Genomic DNA, 17,612 nt, shown 5'->3' on the forward strand with positions numbered 1-17,612 from the left:
CGTGCTTTGTAACGGATGCCAGCCTCTTCCTGGGGCCAATTCAACAGAGAGGCGAAGGGAAAAAAAATGCCTTGTTTTAGTGGCTGAATGACTCTGACAAGCTTTCACATCGCCCCTCCTCTTATTAATATTCTTTTTGATGTGAGCTTGTAAAACAGAGGATTGGCTGTTAATCTCCCAAGATCTCAAGGGCGTTTGGCAGTGGGGCCCATAATTGATGTGTTCACATGGCTGTTGTCTGACTACTAATGATTAGACTGCAGTGTTATCTACCGGCTACATCAGTGTTGCTTATAAATCACACTTGATAAACTGCAGTTTGATTTCTTCAAAGAGTCCGTACATGTCTACATACTTTGATAGGACTGCCAGAGGCATTTCATGATTCTGTGACAGCTCAGATTAGGTTTATTTTTCATTTCTGTTTGACAAAATATTAGACTTTCTGACACATGTGAAAGAGAATTTTTTTTTTTTTTTTTTTTTTTTTGTTCCTCTAACAAGGCACTTGGAGAATGATAGGCAGAGAAGGATGACCTGCTCTCCCTGGGAAGATGGACAGGGTGGGGTGGCAGGTTGTATTTTTGCCTTTTCTGCTCTCCCTAAGGTGCACATAGTGGGGCCGTGCTGTTTGCCGCCGTGTCTCTCTGGAAGAAAAAGAGAAGGGCCACGGGGGGAGGAGGTTCTCAGAATAGTGGGCTTATATTCAGATTGTGACATGACTGGGGCCGGCCATCCAGAATCGTGAGGTTGTCCTCATGGTTCAGTCGTAGTACGTACTGAACCCAGGCGTCAAGGTATGACGCTGCTTTATAGAAGGGCAAGAGAAAGCAAGAAGGTGTTACAAGAAGAGGTAACCTACACAGGGATCGTATCTGTTGTCCTCCTTCACTGCCCATGTGGGGATACATTGCTTGCCCCAGCACACCCAGAGCCCCCCATCTGCCCAGACGTCTGGACGCTGCAGAAATGCAACCAGGTTGCACTTTGCACACATATGCTGGGCTTTGACTGGGAGCTTCTGCTACCGTAAACTCCGGTGTCCTTGAGCGAAAATCATTTCGCTCTTCTCCTTCTGTACTTTTGCATATCCTTGGGCTGTGTTATTCCAGAGCCCCTCAAAGTCTTTTTGCTAACAGTAGTTAAGTCATCTTCACTTATTTTTTTTTTAGATCAAATATTCGATTTCAAAGGAGTAGCTCTATCATAATTATTTGATTTTAAGAAATAGAATTCCTGGGTTTAAAAACATATTGCATTTAAGACATACTCGTTTTTTAAGGCGTGACAGACGTTAAATATTTTATCACAATGTATGACTTGAATTCAGAATGAACTTAAATGGCAAAGTGTTTTTGTTAATAACCTGTTTACAGTTTAAGGAGTTACTAGAGCTCTAGGATATAAGAATGCAGGAAAAATGTACTTAACACCAAAGCCACCCGAAACAAATTTCCCTTAGCCCAGCCAAACAGAACAAAATACACGGAAGTTTGATAAGCTCTTCGAGTGCTTCAGAGTTATTATTAAAGATACTTAAAATTGCTAGTTGGAGGCTGGACGGATGTGCCTTTATATAATATTTGGGATTTTTACGTACATGAAATGTTTTCTTCATTTTTGTTTCTAACTTGTGTCCTCACTTCTAGGTGCCACATTTAATCCTTAACTGCTTGGGAGTGGCTTTGACATGAGTACTTACCCCCTACCCCTCTGTATTTTAGGGCTGTCATTAAAATAAACACTATCGTCAAGGAATAATGTTTATTGATTCACTAATGTTTATTGAAGCATAAAGATACTTACCTAAACTTCTTATTTTAAATTGACTTGTAGTCGAAGAAGATTCCCCCTACCCTTTTTTACTGAAGAAGATAGTTGTTTATAAGTTTGTAAGTTGTTTTGCTTGTGCGTTTTTAATACACTGTGGAAAAATACTCATGACTAACTTAGAGAAGAAAGTCTTTTACTGATGTGAATGGATTCTGCATTTAGTTTTGATATATATAGCAGCTGTATTGGAATTCCTGATGTAGCTGCAAAGTATGAACAAAATCTGTTGAAAGCGTATGGTTTTGATGGTGCAAAATACATGTGCGTATGTAAAGGCTGGATGGTAATAGTAAAGATAGAAATAATTGGAATATTTTAAAGTTTTTTCTGCCATCTTTAAATGATGTTTTCTTTAAAAAAGTAGTGTGTGTATATATATCTATGGGTTTTATGAAGCGTAGTACTATTATGGCAAAAAATAAATATGCATTCTTTAATTTTAAAACAGTTGCCAGTTCTTCTTGACTGATTTAAATCATGATTCAAATGAACTTGATTTAAATTTAGCTTGGTCTCATGCTAACACTGTCTGCAGGTGTTTGTGTACTAACTGGAAATTACTGTAACATTAAGGGACACCATAACAGAAATGCATTTTAACATAAATAAATTGAACACAAATTTTAATATAAATACATGGTTCACAGGGTGCTATAGTTTGACATAGTGTAAGGAGTATGTATACTGTTTTCTGCTTTTTCTTTTTTTTGGCTGCATTATACAAAATGTCTCATTCATTGGTTAAGAAATCTTGGACAGGTTATGGCATCCACTCTAAAAGTTGTAGTGTTCCATTTGTTTTGGATCTGCTGTCTTACGGTTTTAGATGACCAAGATTTAGAGCAGGTGTTATTTGATAGGTATGAATTTGAGTGAATGGCTTTAAAATTATTCTCCATGATTTGTTATAGTCATCTGAAATCTGTTCTGAAATAAGACACATGTAAAATTAAATATTCTGGAAATACAGGCGCTAAGATAGTGTGACCCTCTCTCCTATTCCCCATTAGCCCTCATCCCTTTTCGACTCTAAAGAGGAAATAGCTATGTTTGGGCCCTGTTTGGGCCACTGGCCGTCGCTTGCCAACACTTGTGCCAGACTGTGGACCGATGTCCCAGGCTAGGCAATATGCCCTTTATACTGTTCCTCTCCGAGGGCTCGTCGCACCAAGACTGAAAAGGGAAGGTGTTTGCCTTGGAGACAATGGGATTTATAGTTGGGGGTAGGAGCATAAGGACAAGGTACAACCAGGTACAAGGGAAGGAAGGAAGAGAAAGGAAAGGAGAGTTTATCTCTGCCAATGGCTGGCCAGTGATTCTCAAGAGGAGGTCCCTGGGACGCGTCAGAGCATCACCCTGGGATGGTGATTAGGTGAGGATTAGGTGAGGACAGTTTGAAAAAGCGTGTTCAGGATATGCATTGGTTTTGCAATAAAGCCCTCCTGAAGGGAAGGTCTCTTTATATTCTTGGCTGCCAGGAATAAGGAAGGATGGAGGGGAGTGGTATTCGGTGGTCGAGTCTGGGTTCTCAAAGACCGAGAATCATTAAATGGGGGGCCCCTGTGAGGCTCAGTTGGCTAAGTGTCCCACTCGATTTCGGCTCAGGTCTGGTCTGGTGGTGGGATCGAGCCCTCCGTCGGGCTGCGCGCTGAGCAGAGCCTGCTCGAGATTCTCTTTCCCTCTCTCTCTCTCTCTCTCTGCCCCTCCCCCGTTCACACTTTCTCTCAAAATAAACTTAAATTTTTTTTTTTCAACGTTTATTTATTTTTGGGACAGAGAGAGACAGAGCATGAACGGGGGAGGGGCAGAGAGAGAGGGAGACACAGAATCGGAAACAGGCTCCAGGCTCCGAGCCATCAGCCCAGAGCCCGACGCGGGGCTCGAACCCACGGACCGCGAGATCGTGACCTGGCTGAAGTCGGACGCTTAACCGACTGCGCCACCCAGGCGCCCCTCTCAAAATAAACTTAAAAAAAAAAAGAATCTAATGGAAAAGAGGTGGCAGCAGCCATGTTGCGTCATCATTTTGTTACACTTCAAACTGCCAGTTATTTTACCAGCAAAAATGGGAGTATTCGGGAATAGCAGGACAATTGCAACCTTGGACCAGCAACCCACGGGGAAAGTCATAGGCAACTCTGGAGAACAAAGGAGGTGACAGCCCCTTTATAGAAGATAGGAGGACCGCCCACAGGGCTGTTAGAAACAAAGAGTCCATTGGAGGAAACTGGAAGCTGGAAGTATGGTGGCTTCTCATTGGCCGAGTCGTGATTGTCTCTCATTGGCTGGGCTGTTGCTGGGGTGTGGAGGAAAGCCTTTCTTCCTCCTGCTGGGGTGGGGGCAGTAAAGTAGTATTCACCTGCAAGGTCCTGCCTTCCTTTGGGTCTGCAATTGATGACAAGTAATAGGGCACGAGAGCTCCACCTGCCGAATTTCTCGACTTCTTTTAAGAAACGAGATTTCCTTTTATTTTCACAATTTCTTCAGCTGGATTGAGACAAAGTTCCAAGGGGGCATTGGAGCCATACCATGTGGCCGTTAGTAGCTGTTGGGTTGAAATTAAGGACTCTATTGAGAGTCACTAGCCTTTAAAAAGCTAGCAGTCTTTCTTTTCTGGGAGGAGTGGGGGTAGGACGTGGGCCAGCTCCTCAGGGGTGGGCACGGCCATCTCTTGACCCGTGCACAGTGTTGGACACCCGACCTCTCTGACCGCTCTGATCTTAGCCCCTTGCCCGCATCTAGTGGGGCATGGCCAATCCTCAACACCAAGCCCACCGTCTCTTCCCTGGACTCCTGTTACGGCGTCCTAACTGCCCTCCTTCCTCCAGCTTCCCTTGTCCTCCGTTCTCCCCACACCAACTTTTGTGCTTTTTACCAGAGGAACAACCCGACCCTCCCATGCCCCTACTGGAAATCCTTAGCGCTCTCTTCCAACTTGGCCATAACCCCCCGGTTCTTAGCGACATCCAGGCTCACCATGAGGCCCGCTTTTCCAGCTCTTGATTCTGCTTTGTCTTTCTTCCCTCCAGGGCTTCGAGGCCCTTAATCAACGGTGATGTGTAGAATGGACCAGCTCTGCCCTCGTCTCCTGTCTCCTCCCCAGGCTGCACTTTGCACTTCCTTAAGACCCATCTTTCACACCCCCCCCCACCCCACCCCATGGTGATGCCACCTCTACCCGCGTGCTGCCGGTCTCCCCTGTGGCCTTGGGGCCCCCGGAGGTTTCCTGCAGCATTGCTAGGCACATAGTGGTACCTGGCAAAAATTTGCTGGATAAAGGAATGATTTTGTCAGAAGGAGGTAGGTTTAAACGGCAGCCTTTATACAGGACATGGGGTCAATATACGGTCCTCCTGTCACATCCCACCTTTGGCTTGTTGGTTTCAGGAGCTTTGCACAAGGACTTGAAATAACAGTCTTAAAAATAGGCCCTCCCCCCTCTGCGTTGGCATTTGCTTACTTTTATCCTGGAGTAGAATGGCTTTAGCATCTTTTTATAAAAGGTTAGTTTTTAAAAATTGTGAACGTAGTACAAGTTCAGGTTAAAATTCATGCAGAAAGCTGTAAAATAAAAAGTGACACCCCCCCCCCCCCCCCCCACCATTTCACGTTTTTATACGGGGCACATTTTTAGAAGGATGCATAAGAAACTGTTAGGAGAAAGCCTCTCCCTAGAGAGTGACCTGTTGGCTTCTAGAATCTTTGTTCTCAGGAGGGAAAACAGAATTCTGGTCCTGTGAGCAGCTCTTTCTGTGTGGGGCTTTGTGAGAAGAAACTTTTGAAAGTAGTAGTTAGGGTAGGTACTTAGTAGAGGTCAGAGCAGCCCCCCCTGGGATAGTGATGGCCTCTGGTTTGCTTCCTGACCCTGAGAGGTCGAACTTACCGCTTAAGACTTCAGATGAGAAAACATACCCTTGCCTTTCTTGGGAGCCGTAATATGAATGAATGTGTCACTGAAGTGTCCTTGAGAGTAAGTGTGTAGGTGATCGTAGGAGCTATGGTGATTCTCCCTCTCTCTCTCTCTCTCCCTCCCTCCCTCCCTCCCTCCCCAAGCCCTGCATCTCCATGACAAACCATGGAAAGCCTTACCGAGTCATGTATTCTGGTTCACTGGGAAATTAAAATTTCAGAGCTTTCATGAATTCACTGAAATTGATCAGTTTTTTGGATCAGCATGTGGGAAGTACAGAGGAAAGAGGTGAGATGGGCACACACTGCCTCTTAGGCATGCAGTGGGTTTAAGTGGGCAGAGTTTAGATTTTGCAGGGGGGAGGGTGAATGACACCAAGGTGGTATCCTGGGCAGGGAGTCTAGGTTGTCCCCTTCTGTGGGTGACCCGCCATGCTTGGGAGGAGCAGATTTTTGACCCAGGCCAAGGTGCCATATTGGTTCCCATACAGCGTGACTCAGGAGCTTCCTTATTATTGAATTTGTTGTGATGAGCATGTATTGCATTTGCAACTCAAATGTCTCAAATTTCAATGGAAGACACTCTTTTTAGCAGTTGCAAGTGAGATTCCATAATACAAGGTGAAGAAAAGAACCACTCTTGGTTGAGAATAAGAATAAAGTGATTTTTCCAAATAGGCCCTTCTTTCCTTTTATTCCTCCCTTCCTTTTTCCCTTAAAGTCATGTCTGTGTCCAGTAGGATGAGAGGCCTGTGACTTTTCCCTCGTTTCAACCTACTTTCAAGGAGAAGTCAGGGTCCTACAAAGATGGGCAGTGGAAAGATGGCCAGTGTCTGCTAAGATATTCATTCAGGTATTTTGAACTTGATTTGTTTAGTACGATAGTTGCACCCATGTTAATCAAGGTCCAGAGTTAGACGCGCAGAGTTTTATCACCGAGCTGCTTTTTTCACTCCTAGGGGATTGGGAACCAGGTTGAATTGATGGAAATGGGATTTGTGTGGAAATGTTCAGGAATGCAGCTTTCTGCAAAGGCCAGGAACTCGTGAAAAGAATTAGTGAAAGAAGAGAGACTTTAAAAAAATTTTTTTTTTTTAACGTTTATTTATTTTTGGGACAGAGAGAGACAGAGCACGAACGGGGGAGGGGCAGAGAGAGAGGGAGACACAGAATCGGAAACAGGCTCCAGGCTCCGAGCCGTCAGCCCAGAGCCCGACGCGGGGCTCGAACCCACGGACCGCGAGATCGTGACCTGAGCCGAAGTCGGAGGCTTAACCAACTGCGGCACCCAGGCGCCTCAAGAAGACAGACTTTTAAGTACCTGTTTGATGGTCTCCTTTCTTTGCGGCTTATTTTTGTGTTTTAAGTAACTTTGGAAATGAGCAGGATGAGAGAAAATCAGAGAACCCTTATGGACAACATAAAAAAAAAAAAAAAGAAAAACAAACGCTGGTCCCTTAGTGTTCCTGTTTGAGCACAGCCAGCTCTCTGAGCAGCTGAAGACGTCAGTGTCACTTTTAAAACAGAAGAGGCATCTGTGGCTCAGCAGCAGGACCCGTTTTGTTTGCAGAGGTCACAAATGAAGCTTAAGGGTATGACAGCTGATGTGGGCTGGTGGGGTCGGCCGACCTCCAAGACCGAGCCCTTGTGTCCCCTGCACCTGCCCTTGAAGCCCCTGCTCTGGAGCCTACCCAGTTGAGAACCTTCTGCAGGAGAATTCCATTTGGCTTCCAAACAAAAACAAAAACTCGACCCTGAATCCAGTAGTTGAATTCTACTCCGTGCCTTCTGTTTGTCTTTGAAAATTGTCCCGTCTGGAGAATGAAGTTAAACCTGGTCACTGTTGTTCAAAGTCCTGTCGCCGGCCTTTATGTGTCTGTGCTTTGTGACCTGCACACAGGGACACTTCTGAGGTGACTCACCAGTCCAGTGGCCTCCTCCTGGTGCTGCTTGCCGTCCCCCAAGCAGCCCCGTAGAGAGACCCTGGGTTGGCATTCTGTGATTTTGGCATGATTGGAAATGGAAGCAGCTGTCCTGGGGCCAGGGCCCTGGTCCAACCCTACCAGGTCCGTAAAAGCCCTTTAGCAGCTTAATCTGTGGCTTTTTATTTAGGGTGGCCTCTGGTCTTCACGAAATGAGAAAGTGAAAATGATGGTGTCATTCCCAGCCATCGTATGTAGTTGGAGCTTTTAGAATTGGTTGATTTAAAAGAACAAAACTAACCCTGAGCTTTGGTTTCCGTGAGGCCTTTGAGGGAGTTTTCCGGAAGGGACTGCAGTATTTGCTTATGAGATGCCCCCAGAGGCACGCTCTGAACTCTGTGCAAAAAAAAAAAAAAAAAAAGTGATTCAGGTGTGTGAGTTCTAACCTACAGGGAAGGGTCAGAAATTACCCTAGGAGGAAGGTTTCCTTCCATCTTTTCATGTTGTATTTGATATGTAGGAGAGTTTGCTTTTCCTCTTAGACCACTGTGGGTTCAAGTTCTGGCTGGGCCACCAACCCTGAGTGACCTTTTAAAGTTTCTTTTCCCATGGGGCTCCTGGGTGGCTCAGTCGGTTAAGCGTCCGACTTCGGCTCAGGTCATGATCTCGCGGTCCGTGAGTTCGAGCCCCGCGTCGGGCTCTGTGCTGACAGCTCGGAGCCTGGAGCCTGCTTTGGATTCTGTGTCTCCCTCTCTCTCTGTTCCTCCCCTGCTCGCACTCTGTCTCTCTCTCAAAAAGAAATAAAGATTAAAAAAAACCTTTTTTTTCAGTTTCTTTTCCCAAATTTCCTTTTCCCTGTATGTAAATACTTGGCCTTTCATAATCTTGCGAAGATTTAGCGTGAGCACATGGAGTATGCTCTGTAAGAGAGGTGAAACGGTGTCTCCCTCTGTTGCGAGTATTTTTACAGGAAAGCCCATGGATTTTAAAATTTTGGCCTTGAACCAGTTGTCCATCCTCAGTGTTCACCTCTATAAAATGGGGATGTCGGGACGTAAAGGAGATAGGAAATGTCTGAAGTGTGGTGCACAGTAGACCGTGAACTGGGAACTCACCCGTGTTGTTTGAGAACCAAGGTTCTCAAACCTAGAGCGGAAGGTTGCTTTGATCGTGGATCCGAAAGGAAAAGTCTCCACCCCATTTAGGAAAGACACCGTTAGGACTGACCGGCATACGTTTGTTCAGGTTTCCGTATCGGGGGTGGAAATTCACCCTTGACCGTTCATTTCGGAGAAGAGATCCTTTTTTTTTTTTTTAAGCTTCCCTTCTTCGCTAATGAAGCAGCAGCCATGTCCGGCACCAAGGGTGGTTAAAATGCAGAGTGAGAGACGGTGGCAGTGGTCACCCTCAAAGAGCTGTGATTTCCCCTGCATGAAATGCAGTGTCTGTCTAATGCGTTTTAAATGAAAGAGGTGACTGTGGGCAATCTCGTAAAACAGCCAAATGCCACGATAGGGAGAAAACGTGAGCATTAAGTAATTGTGCCCCAGCACGCCCACCGAATGTAAAAATATTGACCGAGCAAAATAAAACCCCGTTTCCGCCCTGGTTGTTGTTGATCCGAGAATCCCAGGATTGAAGGGTTAAGAGCCAGATGAGCGTGGAGACTTTTGCAAGAGATGGAAGCAGCCAGAAGGGCAAACTCCCCAGTCAGGGTTCAGACCTTCCGTTGGGGCTTGCCTGTCTCTGCCCCTGGCCCTGGACACCCCTTCTCCCTCTGCCTGGCTACACCGCATCCCGCCACAGATCACCCGTCTCTTTGCACCTCTTTGGCTGCAGGAGTGCCGGCCCACGGTGCCCCCCAGCACCCTTCCTCGTTGGCTGTCAGTTTCCAGTATTGGAACCCATCACTGGCTGACACGGTGCTGGAGTGAAGCAAAGCTGTTACTGTGAACACTCCTGCTTTGTAGCCTTCCTTGCTCATCAGCGCTCAAGAAGCCCTTGAAATAAGGTGAACTGAGAAAATATTGCCAGAATCTCTCTGCGGATTTTTTCCCCCCAGCCCTCTGATTACACACGCTAAGTGCCGCTATCTGTGTAAATAACCTTTTCTTCCCCGCCTCTCTGCCTCCCCTCCTCCCCCACTCCCTTGCTCTTCGGCTCTCTCGAGTGATAAATAGCCAGGCTACTGCTCAGCGTGCACCAACACCTGGGAATAATCATGCAAAAATAACAGTGAGAGACTGCCGCGCGTCTGTTCTTGACATTAACTTTCCTCAGTTTGACAGGCTGCCACCACCAGCTGTTAGACTTATGGGTCTCTTTCTCCTCCCCCCCACCCCCAACTGGAGATGGCTGTTTTCCTGCTTCTATTTTTTGGGCTCTAATAGGTTACATCAGTGTCCCATCAAGAAGACAGAATAGAGCTGTGACAAAGGAACCATTGCTAATGCTGGCCAGTTCTCTATTCTGGTCTTTTCTCCTGCGTGTTAGTATTATTAGACTAATAATTCCCCAGTGACTTTTACCTGGAATATCTGATTAGTACTATTGTAGAGTACCTTCCCCCTGCAAAGGGTATTCATAATTGCCTCCGGTGAGTTGTCTTTGAATGTAGCAAATCCTACATTGATTTCTTTTTTAGTTCAGATCTCAATTATATTTGCAATAATGATGATAATATTGGCCGTGGCAACAGCTCTTATTTATTGAGCGCTGCTCCATACCCAGACCTGGACTAGGGTTGTTGGGGCTCATGTAGTAGTCCCTTTAGGCACGGGTTATTTCCATTTTACAGATGAAGCCATTGAGTCCCAGAGAGATCAGGTGACTTTGCCTAAAGGTTATGTAACGGAAGGAGGTGGGATTCGAGCTCTGAAGACTGATCCCTGCACCGCCTTGCCTTTCACTACATGCTATGTTTTGCGCTCAGGTCCTATGGACGGCCCCTTGATTGTGGTTCTGCAATTACAGGTGGAATTTTGCTGTACTTGCGTGAGTATTTGATGATGAGTGGCACAGTCCTGCTGATTAGGCAGTAAGCCCAGGACAGCACGGACCCATTCGGGTTGCACCTGCTCTCGTCCTGCTAGCAGCCTGCGCGGGGTGCCTGGCATGTAGCGGGTGTGTAGGCGTTATTTATTGGGGGGCTATGTGATCAAGTTGTGATGACTCAGGGACGACTTTTGGGGGAGCGGCAGCACATGAACAAGAGGTGTGGCTAGAGATTAGTAGGAGATTTTGTAGAGGTCTAGGGCTCATCAAGATCTGTAAAATTGGGGGGCGATTAGGCTGGGCCGACTGCTGCCAGATGCCACCGTATGAAAGAAGCAGTATTTTCCCCCAGGCTGAGCTTCTCAGGGTTAAGCCCTTTTTCTTATACTTTTAACACACTGTAACCGCACTTAACCATGCATTTGGAGGGGATTATAGATTTATGTTAAATATAGTAGGATATAAAAAGGAGCTTTGTAAGGTTGCATGCAGGGTTAGAGAACTGTAATATCAGACCAGGGACTTTTTTTTTTTTTTTCTTTCTCTTTTTCCAAGCCAGCATTTACTGAGCTAAGCACTTTGCTGAGCCTTCACTTTATGTGAGTCATCTCACTGAGTCTTCACTGTGACCCTGTGGGCGTAACTGTTATTCTTACTCCGATTTCTGAGATGCAGACGTTGAGCCTCTGAGTAGCCAGGTTATTTGCTCAGGGGTCCCCCACAGCGAGTAACAGGGAGGTAGGGATTTGAACCTATCGCAACCTGAGGGCCGCCACTACCACGTCCAAGTGTATGCCTCTTGGAGGGGCTTCTCCTAGGGACCATTGCTTCTCTCTGTCTTCACGAGCCTCATTGGTTGAAGAAGGTACGGTTCCGTCTATGGATCAGTGAGCTGGAAATCAGCGCAGTGGAGTTGATCTTTGGTAGGAGGTAAAAACACTACTGAAAATCCTTCCAGATCCTGCTTTACACATGGTGCATGTGGCTTTGTTTTAGATACTGTAAGACTCACAAGAGAACTGAAACCTTTTGTAGGGGGCATCTCTTACTGGGGGCATTCGCTGGCGGAAAGAATTAGCGACTCTGTACACTGTATTATTTATTTTATTTTATTATTATTTTTAAAATATTTATTTATTTTTGAGAGACGGTGAGAGAGAGAGAGAGAGCATAAGCGGGGAGGGGCAGAGAGAGAGAGGGAGACACGGAATCCGAAGCAGGCTCCAGGCTCTGAGCTGTCAGCACAGAGCCTGACGCGGGGTTTGAACCCAGGAACCCCGAGATCGTGACATGAGCCAAAGTTGGATGCTTAACCGACTGAGCCACCCAGGTGCCCTCAGACACTGAGTTATTTCCCTTCCACCTCTCTCTTGGCTCCTCGTGTGTGTACTTGAGCTCCTACTGCTTATAGGATGCTGTTTTATTTTCACTTGGGCTGCCCCCAGAGGTACCTTACTTATTGCCTTTGTGCAAATATAGGCCAAGTTTCTCTCTAGAATGAGGAGGCTGGCTACGTGGTCTTCTAGGGGCAGACATTCTGTGATTGTCTCAGGGGAGGGCTGCAAAGGCAAACTCAGCTGGTCACTGCAAGGCCTAAGCCCTGTCAGTTGATGCCGCGAGGAATCGCTGGCCGAGCCCCGTACGTTATCTCGTTATTATTTTAAGAGATAGTAGACATTCATACTTGTCCCTAAGTTTTTGTGTTTGTGAAAATTTGTGATGTTTGAAAAAGTAGCATACCTCCCAGTGTAAAACACCTCTGGGAGTGGCTGTGATTCCTTACCCTCCTCTGTGGTTGGTGACCTCTGGGGAAGAGGGGCTTCTAATGGAAGCCATTAGACCACTGGGGTGTGGTCTTGTATTGGGGGACTGTTGATGATTAAGTTCATGTTTATAGTCAGACTCTCCGAACCTTAGCTTCTCACTGGAAGCCTTGGGGACGGGGTTCCGAGGTCTGCTCGATAAATGCTATCAACTAAGCTTTGTTCACTGCCCTTGGATTGTGTGAATGGAAATAAACACCGTTAAGTTGCTCGTAGGCCCAGGATACCATTGCCTCTCCCCTCAAGTCTTCTAGATTCTTTAGAAATTTGATCTTTGGAGTCACTTACATATCCCAAGGAGTAGGTTCATGTGTGTGTGTATCTGTGTGCAGATATATTCGTAGTTGGAGTTATACTGAAATGGGGATTTAGCCCAGGAATTCTATTGTAATAGGATTTGTTATCAGTAGGCGGCTGGAGGATGCATTTTCCAGTTGTGAGGAAAATGGTCCTTAGTGAGGTTAAGTGACTCTCCAAAGTCACATGCTAATTATCGTCAGAGTTAGAGCCAAAATACTAGCATCCAACATGCCCTGTCCTTAAAACTTTGTATTGCAGGCTTTGCCTCATTGTATCCTGATCTCCCAAAGGGAATTCATGCTCTCTTAGCTGCCTTCCCTCCTTTCATTTCATCCTATTTTCTTGTTTCTCCGATTGAAACTGTATTTTCTTGGAATTAACGTAGGCTGTCAATCACGTGATCTAAAGAGTATTTTGAGAGTATCGTTCTGTTTTGTCTTTTCAGTTTCTGTGTGTAGCAGTCATTAAACCCATTTTACAACTAACTGTACAAATTAAGAATTTGTTGGCAAACATGCAAAAAAAAAAAAAAACAACCCAGTAGCCGGTTTATAATTTTTCTTGGCCTTTTTTTTTTTTTTCTTTTTAAATTCTGGAAAGTGGTTCTAAATGTTTTAGTTTAATACAGACGACAAGGTAGCAATGGATTTTTTGCATGCCCCCCCACCCCCGCATTTCCTCCCTTGGAACCCCTTTCTTCATTTGTCAGCTCAGTGTTAAAATAGGAACTATCAGTGTGAACTTTGATCCACATTAAGCTGCATTTACGCGGAAGCATAAATCACAAGATCTGGGGTTTGGGACCGTTAAATGCTTTTCTTTCTTGGGCTCTGTGATCAAGAATGCAGAACAATAAAAAGCGTGGAGCAAAAGAAGTTTTATGGCAGCTTGGAGAGCAGGAAATTAAGTTTCTTTCGCATGCAGATGGGCGAAGCGCTGTTCTATTGCATCTTGGATCATTCAGGCAAGTGAACGTCACTTGATCATTTTAGCGAAAGGCAAACTGTAGGAATAGTTCCTACAGTCATATGAACAAGGAGCCCACACACATGACTGCTTCAGCTGTTCAACCAGGAGCACGCCTCCTCCTATAACTTGTCTTGAAACGCACTCTGTGTGTGTACGTGTGTGTGTGTGTTTTAAACAACAAAGACTATGTAATAGCACGTCTAATAGCCAAGCGTTGGTTTCTTACAAAGGTTAATTGGGCATATAGGAACTACAGACCAGGATGGCCTTTTACCAGAAATAGTTTCTGTGTGTCATTTGCACACATAAGATTTGTTAGCTCAGCTGATAAAGCACGCAAGATGGCCTCCCTTATAGGTAGGTGATACCTGTGTGTAACTTGAGGACCCAGGCAAGCGATCTGGAGTCGTGGTGTAGAAGGGCTTTGCATTGGGCTCTTCTACATCTGACCACCCGTCAGCAGGGCTAAAACTGTTCTGTCCCGGTCATAACTGTAATCGAAATGGGTCTGATGAGAGAGTGGGTTGGTTGGAGATGTGCCTACTTAGTACATGCATAGCCTTTGGTTTTCATCACGGCCAGGCTCCTGAATATTGTATGGTTCAAGATCTCCTTTCCTGCTCTCTAGGATAGGGGTGCAAAGGACATGGCATTGCACCGTATGCTCTTATATTGGCTGTCATGTCTATTTCCTGGGATTTTGAGGGTGGAATCCCGGGACTTGGTCAGACTCATCAGGGACCTTTCCAAGTCGAACCACTAAAGGACATGTGGCATTGGAGAAACTCCCGGTTCTGCTGACGTTGGGCACAGGCCTTTATTTCCCCACGTATGTGAATTCTGCTAAACTTTGCAGTAGAATACTTAATTAGGAGTCGATGCTTAATACATGCTAATAATATCCAGTTTATGTGTTTGAGTGTGTTTAATCAAGTTTATGTATTTTACATATTCAGCAGAGTCAGTTAATGTATTTTCGTAGTGATTTAATTCATTACGGTTTATAAAGTACTTTGAAGACGATTTTAGCCCATCTCCCATGCTGAAGTGCCCAGTGATGCCTCTGTGGCGTTTATTGGAGCTTCTCCTTTGGAAAATACTGTAGTTTTGAACGTAAGATTTCATCACAAGGGGGCAAGAGTCCTAATTTTGCAGAGCAGAGTTCACGCACATCGACTGAGGCTGACGGTTCTCCATCGGTGAATTTAGGACGTTGGGAGTCCTGCCTGTCTATTCCGGAAGCAGGATCCCCAGGGTTGGCCCTGTCGGGCGTGAAACACCTCAAACGCTCATTTCTCTCCTCCTTTACGTGGTGGCCCCACGAAAACCCCTGAAGTCTGTTCTGCTTGCAAATGGAATTTGGAATGGTGATGTGTTCTAGAAGTGATATAAACAGATTGCATTATAAGGAGCTCGGAGAATGCAGCACCCTGCAGTAAGCCTGTCTGTCTTTCAGGTTGACCCCCTGTTTACAGTGCCAGCACCACCACCGCCGATTTCCAGCAGCCTCACGCCTCAGATTCTGCCCTCCTACTTTTCCCCATCTTCATCCAATATTGCAGCACCGGTTGAACAGCTTTTGGTTCGGACTCGTTCCGTGGGTGTCAATACATGTGAAGTTGGAGTAGTGACAGAGCCAGAGTGTCTTGGGCCCTGTGAACCTGGGACCAGTGTGAATTTGGAAGGGATCGTGTGGCATGAAACAGAAGAAGGTAAATACACTTTACTTTTATCTATTTCCCCCCTGATGTATTTCGTTACGTCCACCGGTAAGGGGACTTGGTTTGGCGGTGATCGGAGAGGAGAGAAAAGTGGTTTTGATACCGTCTGTGGATTTTTGTTGAAATCAGAACCGTGTTTCTCTTTCCTGTTCACGGCGGCTTTGACGTTCAGGATGGATGAGGTGGCCCTAAAAGTGGCCTGCGTTTCAAGTGCCAGTACGGAAAGACAGGGAAGCAGGGGTGAGGGTTACCCTTTGCCCTGAGGGGGATCATGGGAACGGGGAAGACGGATTGATCTCAAGTTCACTTTCTTCTCGGTCTTGATGTGGTTGTTCTTGAGTTGTTGAGGTTTAAATTGACCTGCTGATTTGGGTTCTTGCGTTTAGCCAAGGGCCATGGCCATGACATGGCTGTGGCTGCTTGGTGCTCTGGGCTAACGAACCCAAGGTCAGAGGCTTCAGCCCGAGTTGAACCAGTCATTTCTCTTCTTTGACTGGGGACATAGCACCTTCCCTGCCCCTAAGCTCAGCAGGCCATCTGGCAAGTATAATCCAATAGTCACAAGAGAAATGGATTAGGATTAGTCTGTCATTGCTGTTAGAAACATAAATGTGGCATATACCATACCTACCGTGGACCCAGACTCTGGTTGGCCACATCTCATAGCACACGATCATCAGGTACGGTGTGTTTCAGATGGCCCGTGTCATTGATAGTAGAGGCCAACAGGTCATTAAAAACTAAATACCAAGGAGAGAGCCGCGTTGCTCCATTGGGGAATGAGAGTAGAAAAGGTGAGGAAGGTATGTGCCCCAGGTGAACAAAGGAGAGTGAAGAACACAGGGGAAACCTTTTCTTTGCCTCAAAGCTAGATTGGTCAAGGAGAAGGGAGATGATCGGTGTCAGTATCATGGACAGGTGGGACAAGGAGTAAGGGCAAAGACGCGGGTAACCAGAAAGGTCTGAGACCCAGAGTCACTGTCCAGGGCCCTCTGTATCAAGGGGGAAAAAAATTGAGGGCTCAAACTCCCAGGGGACAAAGGAAAACTATATGCCAAGGAGACTGCCTGGATGGGAAGGGGGAATAATTGGAGATCATTGCTGGGGAGGAAGTAGTTGAGAGAAAAGAATTGAGAATAGGACCACACGAGGGAACGAAAGCAGAGAACAACAACGAAGAATGAATATCCGGTGTCAGGTGTGAGTGTAATTGTCAGAAGGCGGAAAAGAGCGCGCACCGTTTCAAGAAAGAAAAGCAAAAATTGTAGAAAAATCTTCGAGGTCCTGAAAGATACATTTTTTAACCGGGTACAAAATTTCGTAGACAGCATCAGTAGGGAAAAATAATTATTTAAGAAGGAACCAGAGAAGGTGAATGAAAGCAGCAGATACGAAGGGCTCTCTCTCTTTGTTTCAACCGAAAGTGCTAGTTAAAATTTACTTTTAGCTTTAGAAACGCTTGGTGTTTTGGGGCCCCATCCTCTTTGTACTTTTAGCGGGGAAGCCTTGGCCCCCTGTAACCAGATTAGGAGGAGCTGGAATTAAAATTTTCCTCTCTTGCTTACCTGTTGAAACACCCTCTCTGGGCAAGGGCTTCTGTGTGGGGAGCAACTCCTCTTCTCTTGCCTCTCTTTGCATTGCACACCCTCTGTCTTCTCGGGTTTTCCTTAGAAAAGTGGTGGCTAAGGGCATCTGACTGGTATGTTGGTGAGAAAAGTACAGAGAAGGAAGCAACACACGAATCTAATGTTGTAGTTAAATTATGAGTCCGGGTACCGAGGATTCAGGAACAGAAAAGGATTTGGAAAGGCTAAGGGTTAATTTCCATAAACTTGAAAGAAAGATTTTTCTTGGACTTGAATCGCTCGCTCATTTGGGTGAGGTGCCACCTCCCATTTATTTCTCAGCTACGACTTAGCGCCTGTTGGCTTATTGCTTGTCATTATTTTATTTATTCCTGTGTGCGACAGGACCGACTTCCTGCAGTGTGACCTCACTGGGCGGTGCATGTTGTAAGATTAGCCACAAACTTTCTGGCATGCCTATAAGTCTCGGGTTATTTTTCCCGTGGCTTGGAAGTCTGCTTGGTTTTGACTTGAACCTTAGCTTCTAAGAAGAGATGAGATTACTGAGAAAAAAGC

The 17,612-nt window shown here is 45.8% G+C and overlaps 1 protein-coding gene across 5 annotated transcripts in view; it reads left to right on the plus strand.

The window, feature by feature from the left end:
• The window catches only part of ZNF608 (zinc finger protein 608), a 120,593-nt gene that overhangs the window by 41,033 nt on the left and 61,948 nt on the right, over positions 1-17,612 (plus strand). For 4 of the 5 annotated variants that reach the window (XM_086705238.1, XM_086705257.1, XM_086705233.1 and 1 more), the window contains one exon: positions 15,207-15,462. The exons of the other annotated variant lie outside the window; for it this stretch is intronic. In XM_086705238.1, coding sequence (XP_086561364.1) covers positions 15,207-15,462 — 256 coding nt within the window. The remainder of the gene's footprint in view (positions 1-15,206; positions 15,463-17,612) is intronic. 5 annotated transcript variants of the gene reach the window in all.

The sequence above is a fragment of the Puma concolor genome, chromosome A1 (assembly GCF_028749965.1).
Source record: "Puma concolor isolate L17-30 chromosome A1, mPumCon1.1.hap2, whole genome shotgun sequence".
Classification (NCBI taxonomy): Eukaryota; Metazoa; Chordata; class Mammalia; order Carnivora; family Felidae; genus Puma; species Puma concolor.